This window comes from Ochlerotatus camptorhynchus, unplaced genomic scaffold (genome assembly GCF_037179485.1).
Source record: "Ochlerotatus camptorhynchus isolate MF236.1 unplaced genomic scaffold, CSIRO-AGI_Acam_v1.1 ptg000304l, whole genome shotgun sequence".
In the NCBI taxonomy this organism is placed as follows: Eukaryota; Metazoa; Arthropoda; class Insecta; order Diptera; family Culicidae; genus Ochlerotatus; species Ochlerotatus camptorhynchus.
Genome location: NW_027040792.1, coordinates 3,282,350 through 3,303,747, shown reverse-complemented (window position 1 = coordinate 3,303,747; position 21,398 = coordinate 3,282,350). Strand labels below are relative to the sequence as shown.

Sequence of the window (21,398 nt, the reverse complement as noted above, 5' to 3'; positions counted from 1 at the left end):
AATACCGAATACCGGAAAACAACGTTTGCTTCAACTGTAGAGGAAAATTTCATCACTACCAGGCGTGTCTTAGAGAAAGAGATACGTTCTGTACAACTTGTGGGTTTCATGACTTCACGAAAGAAAATTGTCCGTTTTGTCAAAAAAACGGACGCAAATCGACGTAGGAGGTCGTCGAGTGCGTTCGCAAAAACCTCCGACCGTATTTGTACCGTCTAACCCAGAAGTTGAAGAGTTGACCGTAACAGTCGAAGGAGATAATCGTCCATTCGTGAGGTTCGATGTGATGGGGATGGCAATGGTAGGCTTGTTAGACAGTGGGGCCCAGGTTTCGATTCTGGGCATTGGAGGTGAAAACTTGCTGAAGAAACTGAACATCAAACGAACCCAAACCAAAACGAAGCTTTTCACCGCTGGAGGAGAAATTTTAGAAGTTAGAGGAGCAGTACATCTTCCAATCACATTCAACGGTAGAACGAGACTGGTTACCACTCTGATTGCTCCCTCCTTAAAAAGAAGGTTTATCCTGGGGATGAACTTTTGGCAACTCTTTGGAATAGAACCCACAATAAGAGATTCGGCTGAAGCGCTAGTAGATGAAGTAGAAGTTGAGCAAGAAGAGGAGATGCAGTTGACTCCAGAGCAACAGCAACAGCTGGAAGCAGTAAAATGTGAGTTTAAAGCGTTTGAAGAAGGTCAGATACTTGATACAACTTCGCTCATAACCCACAAAATAGAAATCACCGAGGAATTCAACACAGCAGGTCCAGTTCGGCTAAATCCTTACCCGTGGTCTCCAGAGGTTCAGAAACAAGTCAACTTGGAGCTGGACAAATGGATTCAAGCAGGAGTAGTCGAACGATCCACAAGTGATTGGGCCCTATTGATAGTACCGGTGATTAAGAGAGGCGATACCAACGATGGAGATACCAGGTTAAAAGTCCGAATGTGTTTGGACGCGAGAAAACTCAACGATAGGACTCGGAGGGATGTCTACCCTCTGCCACACCAAGACCGGATCCTTGGAAGATTGGGATCTGCGCGTTATCTCACAACAATAGATCTGTCCAAGGCGTTTTGGCAGATTCCGTTAGACCATGATTCGCGTAAATATACGGCGTTTCGGGTCTTTGGCAGAGGGTTGTTCCAATTCACTAGACTCCCATTCGGCTTGGTTAATAGTCCAGCCACCCTGTCGCGGCTGATGGACCAGGTACTGGGATATGGTGAGTTGGAACCGAAGGTGTTCGTGTATCTAGATGATATAGTTATCGCAAACGACACCTTCGAGGATCACCTCCGATGTATAAAAGATGTAGCCCGCAGGCTGAAAGAAGCCAATCTATCCATTAACTTGGAAAAGTCTAAATTCTGTGTCCCTGAACTGCCGTATTTGGGGTTTATTCTCTCCCAGAATGGTGTGAGACCGAACCCAGATAAAGTTGAGGCGATAGTAAACTTTGAACGGCCGACTTCAGTTCGGTCTCTTAGACGATTCTTGGGCATGATTAACTATTATAGGCGGTTCATAGAGGGATATAGTGAAATCACAGCCCCACTAACGGACCTGTTGAAGGGCAAACCAAAGGTCGTTAAATGGAATGAACAATGCGAAGCAGCTTTCATCGATCTTAAAGAACGGTTGATCTCGGCACCCATATTAGCGAACCCAAACTTCGAGCTCCCGTTCACGGTACAGACCGATGCTAGTGACAGTGCGATTGCGGGGGTGTTAACCCAGGATCACGACGGGGTTCAGCATGTAATTTCATACTTTTCGAGGAAATTAACCACCCCACAGAGGTCGTGGAAAGCAGCAGAAAAAGAAGGCTTGGCTGCGATGGAGGCGATCGAGAAATATAGACCGTATATAGAAGGAACAAAATTCACTCTGATCACCGACTCGTCCGCCCTGTCGTTTATATTGAACACGAAGTGGAAGTCGTCCTCCAAATTAAGTAGATGGAGTATGCAGTTGCAACAGTACGACATGGTCGTCCGTCACCGCAAAGGCAAGGAAAACATAGTTCCGGATGCTTTGTCGAGGTCAATAGAAGCCTTGGAGATCACCAACAGATCGGATTGGTATTCAGACCTGTTCAACAAGGTAACCGAATCTCCAGAGGAGTATGCGGACTTCAAGATCGAGACATCCAAACTATACAAGTTCGTGTCTAGCCCTACAGATACACTGGATTACAGATTCGACTGGAAGCTATGCGTTCCAGAGGATCTAAGGAAGACGGTTTTAGATGAAGAGCACGAAGCTGCGATGCATCCAGGATACGAGAAAAATATTCAACGTTTGAAGTACAAGTACTACTGGCCTCGGATGGCTATAGACTGCAAGAAGCATATCAAGAACTGCACTACGTGTAAAACGTGTAAACCGTCGACGGTAGCCACAGTACCAGTGATGGGAAGACCAAAGCTCACCAATAAGCCATTTCAGATGCTGGCACTGGACTTCATTCAGAGTTTACCTAGAAGCAAGTTGGGTAAATGCCATTTGTTGGTCATGATGGACCTGTTTTCTAAATGGACCCTTCTTGCCCCACTGAGGAAAATTGAAGCGAAGGAAGTGTGCAGGATTGTTGAAGACAGTTGGATGAGAAGGTTTGGAACACCGGAGGTAATAATATCCGATAACGCCACAACTTTTGTGGGAAAAGAGTTCCAAGCATTACTGAAACGTCGAGGAGTTCAACATTGGCCGAACGCCAGACACCATAGTCAGGCGAATCCGGTAGAAAGGCTGAACCGGACAATAAATGCATGCCTGAGAACCTACATGAAAGAAGATCAACGGAACTGGGATTCAAACATCTTTGAGGTTGAGGAAATGCTGAATACGACTGTTCATGCCTCGACTGGATTTTCGCCCTATAGGATCCTGTACGGGCACGAGAAAGTCACCAAAGGAGAACAACATCGTCTTGAAAGGGACGAAAAGGAGGTTTCAGTAGATCAGAGGGAGGTATTTCGGAAGCAGATTAATGAAAAGATGTTTAAGGTAGTTAAAGAAAATCTATTAAAGAGCCACCAGAAAAATTTAAAAAATTACAACCTTCGTCACAAAAAGTTGGCACCGACTTACCAAGTAGGACAGCGGGTGTACAAGCGCAATTTCCGATTGTCTTCCGCCGTCGAGAAGTACAACGCCAAGTATGGGCCAGTCTACATTCCGTGTGTCGTCGTAGCGAGGCGAGGAACGAGCTCCTATGAGTTGGCAGACGAGAATGGCAAGCATCTTGGCGTATTCTCAGCTGCAGACCTTCGTCCAGATGATTCGGATTCTCGCCAATGAGGGTAAACGATACCTAAAAGAGAATTCGAGTATTAGAATGATGAACATCGTACTAGAGTTTCAGAACTAGAAGTACCTTGTAAACAAGTGCATTATTAGAGCACGAATTTGTTGCAACACAGATCAGCTTCTCTGTCTCCGGTCATCAAAGTACCTCGATCGAATGAACTGTCCTTTGGATAGTGGTCAGATAGTGATGGTTGGTTGGTACAATCATTGTCCGAGTCATAGAGCAGAGAGAAAGCTCTCTTGCTCGAGAAAAGATGAAGTTGTGTGCTGAATCTGTAAATGAAAAGTAATGACGTCATCAATTGAAAAGCTGCGCAGCAAAAGTAAATGTATGTGAATAGATAGGAGATTGAACCCTTTTGTAAGTAAAATTGTATACGAATGAGGTTATAACAGAGGGGTTGATAAGGGGAATAATAGCAGTAGAATAAAAATAGGTTTAAGTAGAATAATAGAATATAGTAATTTAAAATTGTGTGTATGTACTTACTATTTTGAACCATATAGAGTAATTAATTATCGATGAAATGGGATCGTTCTCAGGGTTGTTCCACAGGCGTAAAAAAATCATAATGATCGCTTTCAAGGTGCACAGAAAGCTCAACCATACGAATAGGAACTCCATAGTAGATCACGCCTGATAAGACCAGGAGGCCACCTGGTCGAACAAACCTGAAAATAAATAGTTTCGTCCAGCTTAACGCATAGTAGATACATAAAGTAATACTTATCTTGTAAAATCCGAGCTAGTATCACCATTTGTTAACTTGCCATATTCTTTTTGTTCACTGTTATAGTAGCACAATTTTAATTTTTAGTCCATTGTTCCTTGTAACAAAACACTGTTGTAGATGTCCGGTCAACTGCATGTACAATCGCGATCGCGTGTGAGAAGAGACTGATTGGTCATCTCCATCTCCTACCACGAGTAGGATGAAGGCGAGATGAATTTAGCGAAAATGAAGTAGTAGAACGAATTCACCCCTGGTGTTAACTGAAACAAATACTCATAACAATTTGATCACACGTGCTCAATTATAGTAATTTTCTTAAAGAAATTTTAACTTTTAGTTTGCCGATGATTTTAAAGTGTTTATAGAGTTTGAATGTTTTTTTATTGAATTTTAACTGCTTCGCGTAGCGATTAGTATATGTTTATTTTAACTGTTTTGTAACTACCTGTCAGCTTTGAAAAGGATATTTGTACCTCTGTGTGGGATTAAATAATTACTCTGGTTTACTTCCTAAACCAGATCACTTATTTAACCTGGGCGGAGGGATAGTGTAACCGTTCTGTTACAAAGGTTCAATACAATATTTTAAATATGCACCATGTGATCGAGCATTCAAATAAACTTGTGTAACACTTGCGGTGAAACCCACTGGACAGACGATACGGCCATGCTTAACGGCCGACTGCTGAATAAGGCGCGCATGGCCGCGGCAAAATGGTGACACGGAGTCACGGGTGATGAGCTGAAGGGTTCTACGATACTTAGAGAACGGCCATCGTTCACTTTATCTCAGGCGAGCGTGTAGACCAGAAGTGTCTGTGGAATCCATTCCAACAGAATACAGTGCGAGTAGTGAATCAAGGTGAAGTGGAAATCACCAATTCAGCTGATTCAGGTAAAGTCCAAGTCATCCTCTAAATTGGTCCAAGGCACTAATGGATGTTACCTCCTCGCTAGGACCTTTCTTTTCAACCAATCAAATGGTTTTCTGGTTGGCGAGTCAAGGACCGTCATTGCACGCTACGGTCTAGGTGACATTGAGTTACCTTGACCTAACCGTAAAGGACATTGTTCTCGGGCTGAAGGCCCTAAACGCCAAGGAGAATTTCCCTTCCCGGTTCGACAGAGGGCGGCCTTGCCGTCGTCGACCGGCTTCGTCAGAAGGAAGCGCCTGTGCATCGGAACCATCTCCACAAACCACTATACCAGCCCGGTAAAACCAACCCGCCATCGCACTACGGCCGACGTTCGGTCAGCCTCGCTTCGTCCGCCATTGTCGGAATTGTACCGCAATTTCACCGAGCGGTGGTACCGCCATCTTGCCGACAAGATCGGCCTTTAAGGATCTTTCCGGAACCACAGCGAGCGCTCGCTGGACTGCAGTCGTCGTAGTCGCCATCGTCATCAAGGGTATGTGCCAATAAAATCGAACACAACACCACACAATCCACACTATCGGTAATTGGAGAAATACAGTGATTAAATTGATCCGCGTTGTGTTTCAGTTTAGTTGAAGTGCCTTTTTATCCGCGTAGCCCCTCCAGTTTGCCCAGTAGTGCGCCGACTCTGAGACACAGTTCAAGGAGTCTCGTGCTGCTGAGTTGTTGTCGGGCAGAACATTAGTTTCATTATGTCGTAAGTAACATTCGCACCAATCCGAGAAAAATAAAGTTTTGTTTTGATGACCGAAAAGTTATTCCTATTTCCAAGTAAACACATATAATCTCATACACTCAAAGAAAATCAATTATTTTGTTCATAAGAATAGACTTATACTTCTCATTACCTTATACTAAATGTTATTCATTATTTCACTCACATTAAATTCATGCAGGCACACATAGTAACCAAGAGATATTTTATTGAAAAGAATTAATCATATGTTATGACCAAAAACTATAAATATTCACTTATACTTTTTACATAGCACTGCTTTGAAAAATAACAGTTGTTTTTGACTGAATCGGAAAAGGATGTCAACTACGTGAGTAGAAAATTTACAGCTTATATAATAATCATCATTCCATTAATAGTTTTAAAATCATCAACGCGAGATACTCGGTACGACAGGTGCTCTCGGTATGCAGAAGGATCAACGGCATGAGGACAATTTCGGATCCCAATCATAAAGCAGTGCGAAATTCATCTTCAGTTGCACACTATACTTTCCAGATCAATGCTCGAAAGCTCGGTGCTGTAAATAATTCGGGTTCCAGTATGCACAATGCACGATGCACGCGATGATGCATGAAGTTTTATACCACTCATATATCTATCATTATTCATAAAAAAATCTATTCACACCAATTCGTTTTTTTTTTTGGCTTTTTTTCTAATGAAATATAAAAGTAAACAAAATTGAAAAAGGACTTCATCAATACTATATCGAATTCAATGATTCTTATGTTTCAAAGTTCATAAAAAGTATAAGTCAGCCTTATACTTTTCATTCAAGCACGATTCATTGCATCCATAAGACTTATACATATGTTTAATTACTTATCCTTATACTTTTTATGAGCGGATGGCAATGGCAAAAATCTATGTGGTTTGCTTAATACATTCAATATGAATAATTCTTTTCGTGTAGTGATAGCAATGTTTAACATATTTAGCAGGGTTTTAATCATACAAATGCAAATCGCTAGGTTTCATGCTAAAAAATACTGGTTTTTGAGTCAAAAGTTATTATACGTCGTTTGGTGGCCCCTATTGTTACTTAAGTCAAAGTGTATTTACCAGGATATTCGGGAGAATTATCAATTACGTCTCCTTACGTGCAGCCCATTCATCATTTTAGGACCACCGAAATCATCTTAGCAACAAACAGTTCGATTTCTTCACTTTAATAATGAGAAAGCGAAACGACGAACGTACACTTTTCACGGGTTTCTCAGCGCTGTTACTTAAGTCAAACGGCATCTCCATAGAAATTGGGTGACTTAAGTAACATCGAAAACTATTTTGATCGGAAGGTGATTACGTCAAAAAGCAATTTGACTTTTAAATAAATTTAAAAATGGGATTTGATCCTATATTCGGACAGTATATAGTGTAATAGCAGGAGAATCGATTGACACTGATAGCTCGACTTTGTTTACCTTTGTTACATTCGACGTAATGAAAATTTGCTCTTGATCTATTATATGATTCACACATGAAATGCATGGCAAATTATGGCTTGTTTACGTTTGGAACCAGTTATGCGGGTTATGCGAGGTAGGCGACGATTGTTCGTATTTGACAGCCACCTCCCCCCTTGGTTATTTACGGTCTAGCGCGCTTCACGCTCGCTCAATTCTACTCATTCTTTATTCCACACTAACTCTATCCACTACGGTAGTTGAAATGAGGAAGAAAGAGTTAAAAGTTATAAACAAACTTTTCCCTGGCTTGCGTTTTGACATCACTTTATAGTCACGGTACACGGTAACGGCAAAATACCCAATAATGACTACAAAGTAAGCATTTTCGAGGGAAACTGGGACTACCCATTAAATGAGTGAAATTTTACCCATTTATGAGTAATTACAACCACACAAACAAGTAGTAAGTATTCATTTTTGAGTAACAAATATGATAGTAGCAAATATTTTTGAGTAACATTTACTCATTTAATGGGTAGTCCCAGTCTCCCTTGAAAATGCTTACTTTGTAGTCATTATTGGGTATTTTGCGGTTACCGTGTAGTAAACGTGGGGTTGGCAGTATATCAGTCGAATAATTCGCCAAAACTGGCTTTTGGGTAGCACTCAAATATTATATAATTCCTGTATAGGCACTGTGCAATGTTCTTTATGCGACTTTATAACTGAATTAGTGCCGTTTTCCATGGCTTAGTGGTTACTTGGGGAATGTAATCCTCCAACGGCCACAGATTGCACATGAATCCTGCAATCGTGTCGAATTGAATTTGTTAATTTATGGTAAAGTAATGATTTGTTAATAATGTTAACTACTTCTGGGATTTTTAGCCAATGCAGGAAAAAAGATAATAGTCAATTTTTAGTTTATAAACAAATATGGATGTTATGGTTGCCAGTGGGCATTAATTTTCGTTCAATGTTTTGACAGATAGGTCATACAGAAACACCAAGGAACACAATCAACACAGGCACAAGGTGACAGAGTGACTTACCCCCTTATCTCACCACAGTTTGGTGAGATTTGCAGCTGGTGAGTTTTGTTAGTTTGATATTCCAAACTGTGATATCACAGCTTGCAGTATCAACCACAGTTGTTTGCTTGTTGATTTTTGTCTACGAAAATCAAGGGTGATCAGGAGGGTGATATTTTCCCAACACTGGACACTAGTATCCAATCTACGAAGTATATCGTTACAACGCTAACACTAACGTGGATAATCGAAATAATTCCGTGATATAAGAAAACGAGACCTAACACCGTGTTTGTCTACATTCGCCGCTGTTAAGATGCATTTGGGTGATATATTTTCACTACGAGTCGTAAAAGAATAAGATGTCATCCTTAGTAGAAACATTCAATTTATTTGTAAAAATATCATTTTTAATGCTTCTAGCAGGATTGCCCCGCACACGTAGATAATTCAGATTCAGAGTTTTGACTGCGTTTAGAATGCTTTTTCTGTACCGCCCGAAGTGCACTAAATGCAAAAAAAAAAAGAGGTAACGCTCGAGCTGTGCTAGTAGGACGGAAAATAGGCCAAACCCCCATTTATTGAAAAGCTAAGAACACAAAAAGGTGCGCATCTTCAAGCAGCGCTGAGATTACGGAGTAGCATCCCACTCAACTGTCTTGATGATCCAACTCAGGTGCTTGTTGACCTTAGTATAAATGCCAGAGAAATAATTGCTTCCGCAGCCCGATCCAGTTGAGGTGATGCCAACGAGATAACACTTGTCACCCCGTTGCAGCACTAGTGGCCCTCCGGAATCCCCGCCACAAGAATCAGTGAATATCCCTGTATCATCTTTGTCTCCCAAGGCACACAGCTGGTTTTCCGATAATTTTAAACCTTTTTTCACAAGAACATCGAACCGTCTTTGACAGTCTGCACGTCTTATCGGACGAATAGTTCCCTTCAACAGCGCATTGGACACTAAAATTAATAAATGATGGTATTATTATTGCAAGTTGACTTCATTATTGCATACCCTACAGTTTCCATCGTCGCCCACTCCCCATCCCATTGTTGTTAGGTCAGTCGATTCCGGTAGTTCATCATGTTTGGTATATAAACAAATCGGCTTGACAATGCTATTTAACTTAACGTTTTTCTCCAACTCAATTATGCCTATATCGTTCTGTTTCAATAACCGCTGATAGCTTCCATGGACAAACGTCTTTTTGATCTTATACAGTTCGGCCCCGGGATCATCTACTTCATTCGTACCTAGTTTGACAGCGATGGGCTTAGAGTCTCCTGTTCTTATGCAATGTGCTGCAGTCAGCAAGAACCGATTGGATACCAGCGAAGCTCCACACCTCAACATCGGATTTTCGAACGTCACCAGGGCCATGAACGGAAATTCACCTACATCTACTACCAAGGTGTTTCCCACGATGTGATCGGTGATTCGCTGCTTTGAGGGTGCATTTTTTTCGCACTGCCTTTGGAGGACATCGCAGCAAATGATTGGTTCTTTTCCTACAAACCCGCATCTGGACGCTAAACTGGCGTGTTTTCTACCGCATTCCTTTAGTTTCCGACACTGGCCAATCGTTGTGTTATCGTTGTTCAGGTAGCATGGATCTCCTTCTGAAATGGTCAAATCGGTACGGTTCTTAGCAATGGTCTGACATCCCAACACGGATCAGTTGAACGAAATATGGCAAGCTCAGTCTGCACATGGTCCTCTTCTAAAAATGCATAGAAATCCTATCATTATACCTATCAAACTTCTTATTGTTTGCGATACTTATTCACCTTATTATTGGTTCGAAGCTGAATTACCTGGATGTGGGTTATGCGTTGTGCTTGTCTCAGACAATTTTGAAAGATCGAACCTCCTTATAACTCAGAGCAGTGAAATATCAAGAATATTCACTCAAACTTGAACCAGCATTTTCCCTACCGTTTTGGAAATACCTACATACCTCTACAGATTATTAGCGAAGCGATAAAAAAAGTCTCTCGCTGTCCACCTTTTCGAAAACCCCCGATATCCTTCTAAGCTTCAAGTTCGATGTCAAAATTCCGCACTGCTCAATTTAAATCAATCGAAAAACAGTATAGGGTAGGTGTACCAGTTATGGCCATACGTTCCTATTATGGTGTGTTCCAGTTATGGCCTATGGAATTCCCATAGGCCATAATTGGAACACATCATAATAGGACCGTATAGCCATAACTGGTACATCTACCCTACATCGTTTTTTCCTCAATGATGCAAACTTTTATACGATAATGTTGAAACATACAAAGTTCTAAAGGTTACAATCCATTAGATCAAGTATATTCTGTAGACCTATACCAACAGATTCCCCTGACCTACGTCAATGATACGAACGGTATAACACGTGGTCCGCTACCCTGAAACGCTCACTTTGCGTATTTCCAAACACTCCTAAAACTTGATAGTATTGAGGAAGCGCCAAAAAATAAAAATAAAAACCAAAACGTGACTCGTCGAACCGGTTTCCGGTTGTCAGACTTAAGAGCCACCCACGTTAGATTCGTTTTCCTTGCATTGGCGTAAATTTGGCAGTTATACCCCGTACAGACTAAGGCTGATATCATGTAATATAGGCTATCTTGCAATGAGCACTCATGCATCTAGTTTTCACTGGAAATCCTATGTATGAGTGCTCATTGCAAGATAGTCTTACAGGGTATTGAACAGAAGATTTAGCTGTCACTTTGCCGCAATGCATCTTATCCGGATCCAATGTGGGTGGCTCTTTGGATTTGCTAAAACTTGCCATGATTGTTTCATACTGAACTTACCATGAAGATCGGAATTCTGATCCTGGTAAACAATTTGGCATGTGATTGAGTGCACCAACAGCAATATCAGCACCAATGGTACCATTTCAGCATTCAGGCTGCGAGCTTCCGATCGATTAATTCTCAATCGCCACTTTTGATGTCACAGAACCATTTCACTATCGCGCGATTATCGACACTACGGTCGCAGTCCTTGCGTCCGAACGGTCCGAAATGTACACTGAAACTGATCGTCAACCGACGAGAACACGCCGTTATAGCTCATCCGCGGGAATAATTCGCATATTAAAGGTGACGGGTTTCGCGCGACGCACAGAGGGGTATTTCTTCTAATCTAGCTGGTCAGAAGTTAATTTTTAAAAATTAACCAAAATTAGTTTTTAATTGTTGCATTGCAACCCAAAAGCTAGGAAAAAAATGTTCCATACTTCTATTTTTATTCAAAGCTCACAACGTTGTGGTATCAAAACAAATTTGGCCGTTTTTACAAGGTGAAAAATCGCATCGTGCAAAATGATCGTTGTAGTTTTCTTACCTCTGTTTGCTGTTGGGATTATGGGATCTGTTTGTAACAAATCTGTATTGATCAAACAGGTATTGAAGTATTTGTTGATTATGCTGTTTGCATAGAACCTGATATGAGAATAAAAATAATTATTACGTGATTCGATTAAATTACAAGAACAAAATATGAAAACACAATACTTACCAACTCTTGCATTATACTCACCTACTTGTACTACTCACCTTGTACACCATTACACACAACAATGGATGAGAACAATTAAGGCTCTGAAGGCTCTGAGCGTGGTTATTTCTGACAGACAAGAAGTTAAATGTTGACAACCGTGGCTGAGTTCTTCTCGAAAACCGGTCGATTGACAGCACAGGGATTTTCGAACATCAAGAATAACTTTCGAAATGTCACTTTTAACCACGAGCAAAGATATCTAATTAACAAGATATCCCACTGATCAATTTTTCATACAAGGCATATAATGACTACCCTTATGTGATCGCAGTGCCATCTGTTGAGTGCACATTGAAACTGTTGGGAGTTCCTCGCCAACTTTTCCACCAGGGCTCAATAACTGACAGGTGTCAGCATGACAGATGTCAACGCGGACGAGGAAAGAGGATGATATAATCTTCGAAATCATCATCATTATATTGCAATAGCAAGATTCTTACTTGTTTGTGATTGCTCCGATTGTCCATCATTACCACTTTATACGCAACAGAAACACTTGAGAAAACATTCACACATCCAAGCGCGCATCATGCTTGTTATATGTTTTGCTTTCGAGCGAAAGAGTTTCCAATATACCACCGATATCAATAAGATGCAAATCTCTAATAGTAATTGATGATTTGCGGAGCTGGTGCTCAAAATAATCTTAATAAGCATAGAAGTAAACACGGGAAAAAAATTCACTCTCTCTAAATAATTATTTCAACACCCCTGTTCGGATTTGCGACTAACACTACGCGGTGAAACTGGGGGGTTTAAAAACGGTCACTTGACTTTTTATTGCTCGCCTGTTATTTTGTAAGAATAACACGGTAGATGCGTTCGATTTGAAACTATATTTGACTGACTTGTTTGATTTCTGGCTATCTTATATATCAGTATCAGAGAGAGTGTGTAGAGAACCGAAGGAACACGATTTCAATAGGCCTTTTGGCTCATCTGCGTTACCTACTCTAGCTGATAAGGTTGATAAGCAACGAAAGTGTCAAGTTGTGAGCCAATTTAAAATCTTAAGTTTCGTATTGATTGTTGTCGTACTGTTTCATAATCAACGCCACGAACGTAGAACTACATCCAGATTGCCGGAATCCACCAGAAATTCGAATCGCAGAAACTCGAACTATGCCAGAATGTATTCGTGGTTGACGCGCGATTCCGAATTTATGAGAATCCGACGGACTTGAGCTTCGGAACCGGCTTTCACTACGACTACAATCAGTGTTTTGTTGGTGTTAAACGACCCGAATCTTGGAAAAGATTTGGTTTTCTTTCTCCAGTTTGCTTAGCCGGGTTTAATGTCAGTGCTGCAGCAGTGATTTTAGACTGGATACATCAATTCATCACGCTAATTTTTCTTGTACAATCACAAACAAATAATCATCAAAGTCTTTGAATCTTCAGAGTTGCCAAACTCATCTAATACTTGATAGACGCGATTAGGTACAGTGTTTAGCACAGCTTTCGGCACCGCTAAAATATTCGGCACAGATTGAGGTGTGCAGAGTTGATACAACTACGATCGGAACTGGAGGCAATCAAAAACGAAGACGTTCTTCTGCCTCAATTGGTCTGAAGACGAGGAGACGAGGAGCGTCATATTGCCCCATTATTGTAGTGCATTTTCCCCATTATTGGGTGCTTTTTGCCTCATCATTATGATGCGTCTTGCGCCTTTGTGGTATTGCATTTTACCCCAGCATGGGTGCATTTTGCCCCGATTAAAGGCTTTTTCAGATTATTTTATTAATATTATTTTTGATTTCCTTAACTGATGCATTTTACCCGAGGAACCCCTTTAAGCAACGATGTTTTGTTGATGTTTGGAACCAAATCCACATAAAGACGAGTGCACGGATGGATTTGAGTTCACTCACTCCTAAGAAAAGAGGTGACAATACGGATGCGAAAACGAACCACTTTTCTGTCAAACGTGAACCAGCTCCTGATTGACCGATTTCATGTGCGTAAGAGAGAGATAGAGATAGATAAAGATAGAGATAGAGATAGAAATAAAAAAGGAAGAAGCCAATTGTCACCTCTTCCTCTTAGACTCGCTCGACAAAAAGTGACATAAAAGCGGGGCCCTGTTTACTAAAAATGAACACATGAATAATGCTCGCATAACATTTGAAAATGGATTATCAATTTTTCTAAACAACTTGCAATGTCCTTTTCACGAGAACCGAAGTATGCTAACGTAAACCAAGAGCACTATCGGGAAGGGGAGAATTTCTCCTACCCGATGGTGTTGTTAGTTTGCGTGGGCGTAACAAGTTTTGTGTGCAAAAGTTGATAGGCCCGTTTCAAATGTTACGCGAGTATTATTCATGTGTTCATTTTTAGTCAACAGGGCCCCGCTGTTGTGTCACTTTTTGTCGAGCGAGTGAACTCAAATCCATTCGTGCACTCGTCTATGGAAAATCAATGAGCGTAAACAGGAGAGGCCCAGTCTCTTTTGTACTTCGGCTGTGTAACAAGTGTAAGTGTTGCGTCCAAGATTGATGAGATTAATCGCATGTAGTTTTCATATATTTTGTTATTAAACTCCAAGAAAAGGTTTACATGTTTGTAAAAGGTAAAACGTCCCAGAATCCCCACGAACACAGCCAGTAGGAGACACTTCCCTATAAAATGTACACAGCAAAAAAATAATTTTGATATCACGTCAAAGTGGATGCACTACAATCATGTCGAAAATATGGTGTAATATTACTTGCTAAAAAGGACAACATTATCATTAATACAATGCATGAACTGACATTACGCTGCTTTTACTGCATTTGTTTATTTATGTGGTCATAAAAATTACATGAAATTTTCGACATGATTGTAGTGCATCCACTTTGATGTAATATCAAAATTATTTTTTTGCTGTGTAGGACAATGCAACTAGCCAGAGGACGCTGTGGGTAGTAATGAATGGACGGCCATAGGGGTGGCGTAAAGGGAGCCATTGCGTGGAAAATTAGTTGGACGTATGACGGTTCAACAGTCACGGTTCGGGTTCATCGTTCACCAATTCGCAAATCAAAGTTGGCACTCGTGGAGAATAGAAGAACTACGAGAGTGATGATGGTTTCAAAATTTTCCACGGGGAGGTATACGAGTGCAATCTTAAAATGCTTTTATTTTGCAAATGGAGCATTTTATTTAAATCTGGTTGCTGCTACAGTTGTAGAAAAGCTGAAATCTATGTCTACACATAAATATCTGAAAAGAAATTATTTTTCTATCTTATATGTGTATTAAGTAGTCCTTAAGTTTTCTACTAGCGTAGCACTAACCAGATTTAAATAAAATGCTCCATTTGCAAAATAAAAGCATTTTTAGATTGCACTCGTATACCTCTCCGTGTAAAATTTTGAAACCATCATCACTCTCATAGTTCTTCTATTTTCCACGAGTGCCAACTTTGATTTGCCAATAGGCACAGTAATTAGCCTGGTGATCTTTGCAGACGATGATAGTAAAGCCATAGAGGTAACTATAGTAGGTCCCGAAGAAACGTGCTCAACTTTTTGGCTCAGCTCTGGTACTATCTTCGGTCCCAAGCTAAACGATGCACCCCTCGAAACATAGGAAAATCCACGACACCTCATTTTATCTGTCAAACTTTCATAGCGAATCAAAACAAACATAGTGTAGTAATAGAATTTCGACTAGAATGGGGTATGGTAATCGATTTGCTTGGGACCAATAGGCAAGTCAAGTAGTAAGACAATTTAAAATCGTTAGTTTCCACCGGTTGGTAAAGCGAAGTACGGAGTGGAGTTAAACAGAAAGGAAGAGTAGAGGAAGTTGCCACGTTCCGTTTAACATCCAGGTAATTAACGTCACTAAAAAGCCCCGAACCAAACCCGACCATTGCCTACTGAGAACCGATCGTGCGCCTAGCTAACCGCCATTTCGAATTCTCCATCGCGCCCACAGGACCTCGCGGTTTCACCGTAAAGCTTACGGTATACCGTTCATCGTTCGTAGAATCGACCTCGCCAAACGCCGGTAGTGTGTCTGAATCGACGATCATTAATCTGCTCCCCGTTAGTTAACCGTGTGCGACACGAAACCAGGCAGGCCAACTGTTCCACGGGACCGTTGAAGCCTCAAGTTCGTCACCATACTCGAGGGGCGCACGGGACAGGTGATGACTGAAAGCTGCAGCTGAAACACAAGCAAAGCGAGAAGAAGGGAATCAAGGAGAACAGCCACCCCTGGCTAACTAGGAGAAATAGGACCAGCGGAAGGAGTAAAGCGTCGTCGAAGCGTCAGCGAAGGTGAAGGGGCCCCGAAGGCAGCGAAGATAAAAGTACTAGCGCAAGGTAGGGGTCAGTATTCACTCGGCTGTCGACAAAAGCAGGCCACTCTCGATATGTGCCACGCGATCGTCTGTTTTCTCGGCAGCAACCATTGTGTGGTCCTCCTCATTGTTCTTCATCAGCAGTTCTTTCGGTCGATGCGTCGTCGGTTTTGGAAAGCAACCGTTTCGTGATGAGTGTGTGAGTGCTGACCACGTTTTGCGTCCATTGCTGCAATGGAAGCGCTCTGCCCCCCGATGGCGTAATTGCCATATAAGGAAACCACTGGAAGCGGCTCCAGTTCTGATGGAGGAGGCATTTTGGATAGCGGAAGATAAAGGGTTATACCAACAATCAATACGAAACTAACGATTTTAAATTGGCTCACTATTTGACTAGCCTATTGGTCCCAAGCAAACGATTAACGTATCCCATTTTAGTCGAAATTCTAGTACTACGCAACGTTTGTTTTGATTCGCTATGAAAGTTTGACAGATAAAATAAGGGGTGATTGGTTGTTCCTATGTTTCGAGGGGTGAATCGATTAGCTTGGGACCGAAGATAGTACCAGAGCTGAGCCAAAAAGTTGAGCACGTTTATTTCGGGACCTTCTAGTCTTAGAGTTACCTCTATGGTTATACGGTCAAAATTTGGTCAATATCAACTTGACGTATTTCTTTCAATTTTGCATTTAAAAAACCTGAACACTCCTCATTTTGAAGGTGTGTGTGTGTAGAATGTTGCTCCTATTTTGATTTTGGAATTCACTCTTCAGTTGTCAAAATGCCGTCCAAGCAAGAAGAGCAGCGTATCAAAATTTTGCTCGCGCATCGCGAAAATCCGAGCTACTCGCACGCAAAGTTGGCAAAATCGCTAAAAGTTGCCAAATCAACCGTTACAAATGTAATTAAAGTGTTTGGGGAACGTTTGTCGACAGCCAGGAAGTCTGGACCGCTGAGACGACAAAGAGAGTTGCCGGTAGTTTCAAGCGAAACCCTAACCTCTCTCTCCGAGATGCCGCAAATAAGCTGGGTGTATCGTCTACAACCGTGCATCGAGCCAAAAAACGAGCCGGACTATCGACTTACAAGAAGGTAGTGACTCCAAATCGCGATGATAAACAAAATACGACGGCCAAAGCGCGATCCCGGAGGCTGTACACGACGATGCTGACGAAGTTTGACTGCGTGGTAATGGACGACGAAACCTACGTCAAAGCCGACTACAAGCAGCTTCCGGGACAGGAGTTTTATACGGCAAAAGGAAGGGGAAAGGTAGCAGATGTTTTCAAGCACATGAAACTGTCAAAGTTCGCAAAGAAATATCTGGTTTGGCAAGCCATCTGTACCTATGGCTTGAAAAGCAGCATTTTCATAGCTTCCGGGACTGTCAACCAAGAAATTTACGTGAAAGAGTGTTTGAATAAACGTCTGCTGCCTTTCCTGAAGAAACACGGTTGTTCCGTACTGTTTTGGCCGGATTTGGCATCTTGCCATTACGGTAAAAAGGCCATGGAGTGGTACGCCGCCAACAACGTGCAGGTGGTTCCCAAGGACAAGAACCCTCCCAACACGCCAGAGCTCCGCCCAATTGAGAAATACTGGGCTATTGTCAAGCGGAACCTAACGGTTGTTAAATAATTGCAACACAGAAACCACCATCGAGATTGCGCTATTTATAATATGTTTTAATCACAAACGAAGTGACAGACGACTAACTGGCGAAGAAATTAATTTAAATAATGTGGTTCACTGTAATAAAATTTTCTTGGATGGCACAAGCCACCAGATGGGCTAGCATTCTTGTTTTGATTTGAACAAAGTTGATTTTGTGTGCAATGATCTTTGTCAGTGTGCAAAGAGCGAGGCAAAGAGATTTTCTCATTTTTTTATGCATTTCAATTTTGAGTAGAGTGGAAGAGATAGAACCAAAACGTTCTAGTACATTTGGTGAAAATGCTAGTACAATCCAGTAGTAGTGTTGCCATGTGGTACACTGAAAAATTGCAACAGCATGTTACTTCGTTCGTGGTTAAGTGATGCTGAGCTGTTAGCAACAATCAAAACGAAACTAACGATTTAAAATTGGCTCACTACTTGACTAGCCTATTGGTTCCAAGCAAATCGATTAAGTACCCCATTCTGGTATAAGTTCCAGTACTACACTATGTTTGTTTCGATTCGCTATGAAAGTTTGGCAGTTCAAATGAGGGGTTCGTGGATTTTTCTATGGTTCGAGGGGTACATCGATTAACTTGGGACTGAAGATAGTACCAGAGCTGAGCCAAAATGTTGAGCACGTTTCTTCGGGACCTTCTAGTCTTAGAGTTATGTCTATGGTAGTAGTGTTGCCATGTGGTATACTGAAAAATTGCAACGTTTCCCAACCACCTGGCTAAATGAGGTCCATGTGCCAGAAGCAAACATTTTATGGGAGTGTCAACAGTATGGTGGGTATAATTTCAAATTAGTATGAGCCTCTATTTCATCTTTCACAATTTTCCAGCTGATGATGTACGACGACGACTGAAAACCGTACGGCAGAGCACGGTATAGAGACGACGACTGAAAAACGAGTGGGGGAGACATTACTGGAGTACCGGAAACCCACTGGAAACCGTGGTTGCTCCGTAGTGTTGGATGATTCTTGGATGCAAATTACATTAACATAGAAGTAAGAAGCTGCTGTTGACACGGTGCATCGGTAACGGCTGCTACACATCCGATGACTTCCTTGTAGTTGAAAGCTATCCGGAAGGCCACAGAATGCTAGCCAAATCTGTCTGATGGTATCCTTTTTCGGAAAACGGAAGAAACCCACGGAATCTACTTCACATCGCGTGCTACATTGCCGCAATTTCGGTGAGTGCAATTCATTTTTACACATTACTTTTATTTAACAGCTTCTATGCACGAATTGAATCAAAACAAAAGCAAAGGAAAAACAAAAATCTTTTTCTTGGCTTATTGAGCTGCTCCCTGAAAGTTTGAACAAATTCAAGTGATGCCAGATTTATTTTTCAAACTAATGACATTTATCAGGGCTACCAGATTGCATGATTTTACATTGTCCGGTCTATATACAGTGTCTATAGCTCACCCACGGTAGTGTTAGCATGCGTGAGCGAGCTACCAGTTAAGCCAATTCGACGAGCAAATGCATTGTTTGAAAAAGCGGATACGTCCATTCAACAAAGAAATCGAGATTTCATTTATACAGGGTAGGAAGCATGAATCGCAGATTGCATAATTTTGCGCAACACTCTGTAAAATATCCCCTCCAATATAGTCACTCAGTGTTGTCATAAAATGATTATTCAAATACTTCGTTGGAATACCGATACTACCGAAACGATTAAAAAGATATTCGCTCAAATTTAAAGTCACTCGAAGTAAACACAAAATTGCGGGTTGCCAAACTTTGCACACAAAATAACTTTGTTAGCCGTGCAACCAGATTTACTTTTATTCTCTCCGCGCGTCTCTTATAAATCATTGTCTCTGGTATGGTAGAGCGCTACTCCTTTCTATCGAGCAGAAAACATCATTAATATAAATGATGTCACCGCCTAATAAAAAAATAACCATAAACGAACGATAACTCAAATAATACAACTATTCCACAAATGGTTTGGATGATACCCGGAACACGTCGTTAAGCAAAATAACCAAGCGAGCACAAATCAAATAATACGTTTTTTTCCGATGCGTTAGTTCATAAGCTACAACACAAAGCCTGTTAGAGTATTAATGGCGTTAATGGCGTTTTAAAGCGTTCGGACAGAATAGGCTTGCTTCAAAAGAACCTATAGAAACTGGTAGGACGAATTTGGAATCAAGAGATTTTTAGCAATGTATCAACAATTGTGACTCTTTATCGAATCCAACGGTACGTATGGAAAGGTGTTGGATTGTTGTTCAAACCAGATATAAAAGAGGTAAAGTGCAGATTGTGCTTAGTGGGACGGAAACCCTATGTAACACAAACCAGAATCAGAGTTTTCCCAACCGTTCTGGAAATACCTCTACAGTTTCAAAACTTAGCGAAAAAAGTCTCTCGCCGGCCGCCTTTGGGTAATTCCGCGCCGCGATCATCGTTCAAGTTTATAACCGTCACTCACTATCTATCTCCCTTCTTATCGGAAGAAATTCAGTGTCAAAAGCGTGCACAGTTCGATGTGAAAATAACTGAGATGTAAATTTTCAAAATAAATAAATCAAGCAATAATGATTGCCGCAAAGCGTCACTGACCTGCGCCACCGATATGAATGCTAGGGTAGATTACTCCACATGAGGTCCACCACTCTACAGCGCTCACTTATTAACAGGAACTACTTCGACCGCTACCACACTACATACGGTTGATCTTCAAATTCTTTTCAAATTTACTTGTGTGAGAGAAATGATAAATGCTGCCAAAAAATCGAACGTGATTCGCGAGGACCGATACACTACTCGTCGAACCGGTTTCCGACTATCACACGCTTAGGTTCTTAATCGCTATGATCGCTTCAAACTAAACTTACCATTAGCATCGAGCGGATAAACGATTTCTCCCTGACACGCAATTTGACCTATCGAGTGCAGCGACAGCAATATTAGCACTAGTGACAGCATTTCCGCATCCAGTAGCCGGGACGATCGCGTTAAAGATTCTTCGCGGGAAATCCCTTATCACTGACGTAACGATAAAAACAATCACCACGTTTGATTTTCCAATAATATTTCACTATTGCACTCAATGATTTGCAACTGTTTCACTGCAATCACTTAACTGATGTATGCGATAACCTTACACAACCGCCAGAACCCCCCACAAATACACGGCGAGCTCGCGATACGCGCCACTATCACCGGAATCCTTACGTCCAAATGGTCCGAAATGTGCGCTGGAACTGACCGACAATATTCACGAGCATCCCGTTAAACCAATGCATTATCATCTTTGGGGAGCATCCTCACAAGTTAGCGGTTAATTCTCGCGAGAGGGAGAGGCGCTTCGTGGTGTACCGTGTACGCGATCGATCGAACGTAGATAGTTGTGTCAGGTTGCCGTTTGGCACTGATAAGCAGAAATAACCGACCGTGTGTTCGTGAGATGATGACCAAAAACAACAACAACATGAATCGTCAATTCGGTTCAGCCAATGTCAATTTGCATTTCGGACAATAAGGAATGGAAACTTACTAGAATTTTGTAGCAGATGTCGCTAGTGAACATTTTATTCTGTAAGCAATGTAACGTGTCAACCCCTAGCGTGGCCTTTCTGCTTCATGGGATCACGAAAGAAAACGAAGATAATGAAAAAAAAAACAAAAACAAATATGAAAGACGACGACAAGACGCCATACAGTGAAAACAGAGGACCGAACC

At 41.5% G+C, this 21,398-nt stretch overlaps 2 protein-coding genes and 1 long non-coding RNA gene across 6 annotated transcripts in view; all 3 read right to left on the bottom strand.

The window, feature by feature from the left end:
- LOC135707167 (trypsin-1-like) overlaps nt 1–20,964 on the bottom strand; it is a 64,626-nt gene extending 43,662 nt beyond the window's left edge. Inside the window, exon 1 of one of the 4 annotated variants that reach the window (XM_065228913.1) lies at nt 20,551–20,964. In XM_065228913.1, coding sequence (XP_065084985.1) covers nt 20,551–20,641 — 91 coding nt within the window. In that variant the 5' untranslated portion in view covers nt 20,642–20,964. The remainder of the gene's footprint in view (nt 1–20,550) is intronic. The other 3 variants (XM_065228915.1, XM_065228912.1, XM_065228914.1) reach the window with 3 other exon arrangements.
- On the bottom strand, nt 3,094–4,355 carry LOC135707213 (uncharacterized). The gene is made up of 3 exons (XR_010518212.1): nt 3,807–4,355; nt 3,384–3,589; nt 3,094–3,320 (listed from the first exon to the last, which is right to left on the bottom strand). It is a non-coding gene; the product is annotated as an uncharacterized LOC135707213 (long non-coding RNA).
- Nucleotides 7,683–12,425, bottom strand: LOC135707212 (CLIP domain-containing serine protease C9-like). Its single transcript, XM_065228972.1, has 3 exons — nt 10,979–12,425; nt 9,191–9,790; nt 7,683–9,130 (listed from the first exon to the last, which is right to left on the bottom strand). The coding sequence occupies exons 1-3, from the start codon at nt 11,061–11,063 to the stop codon at nt 8,799–8,801; spliced, it is 1,017 nt and encodes a 338-aa protein (XP_065085044.1). The 5' UTR covers nt 11,064–12,425; the 3' UTR covers nt 7,683–8,798.
- Nucleotides 20,965–21,398: the final 434 nt, after the last annotated feature.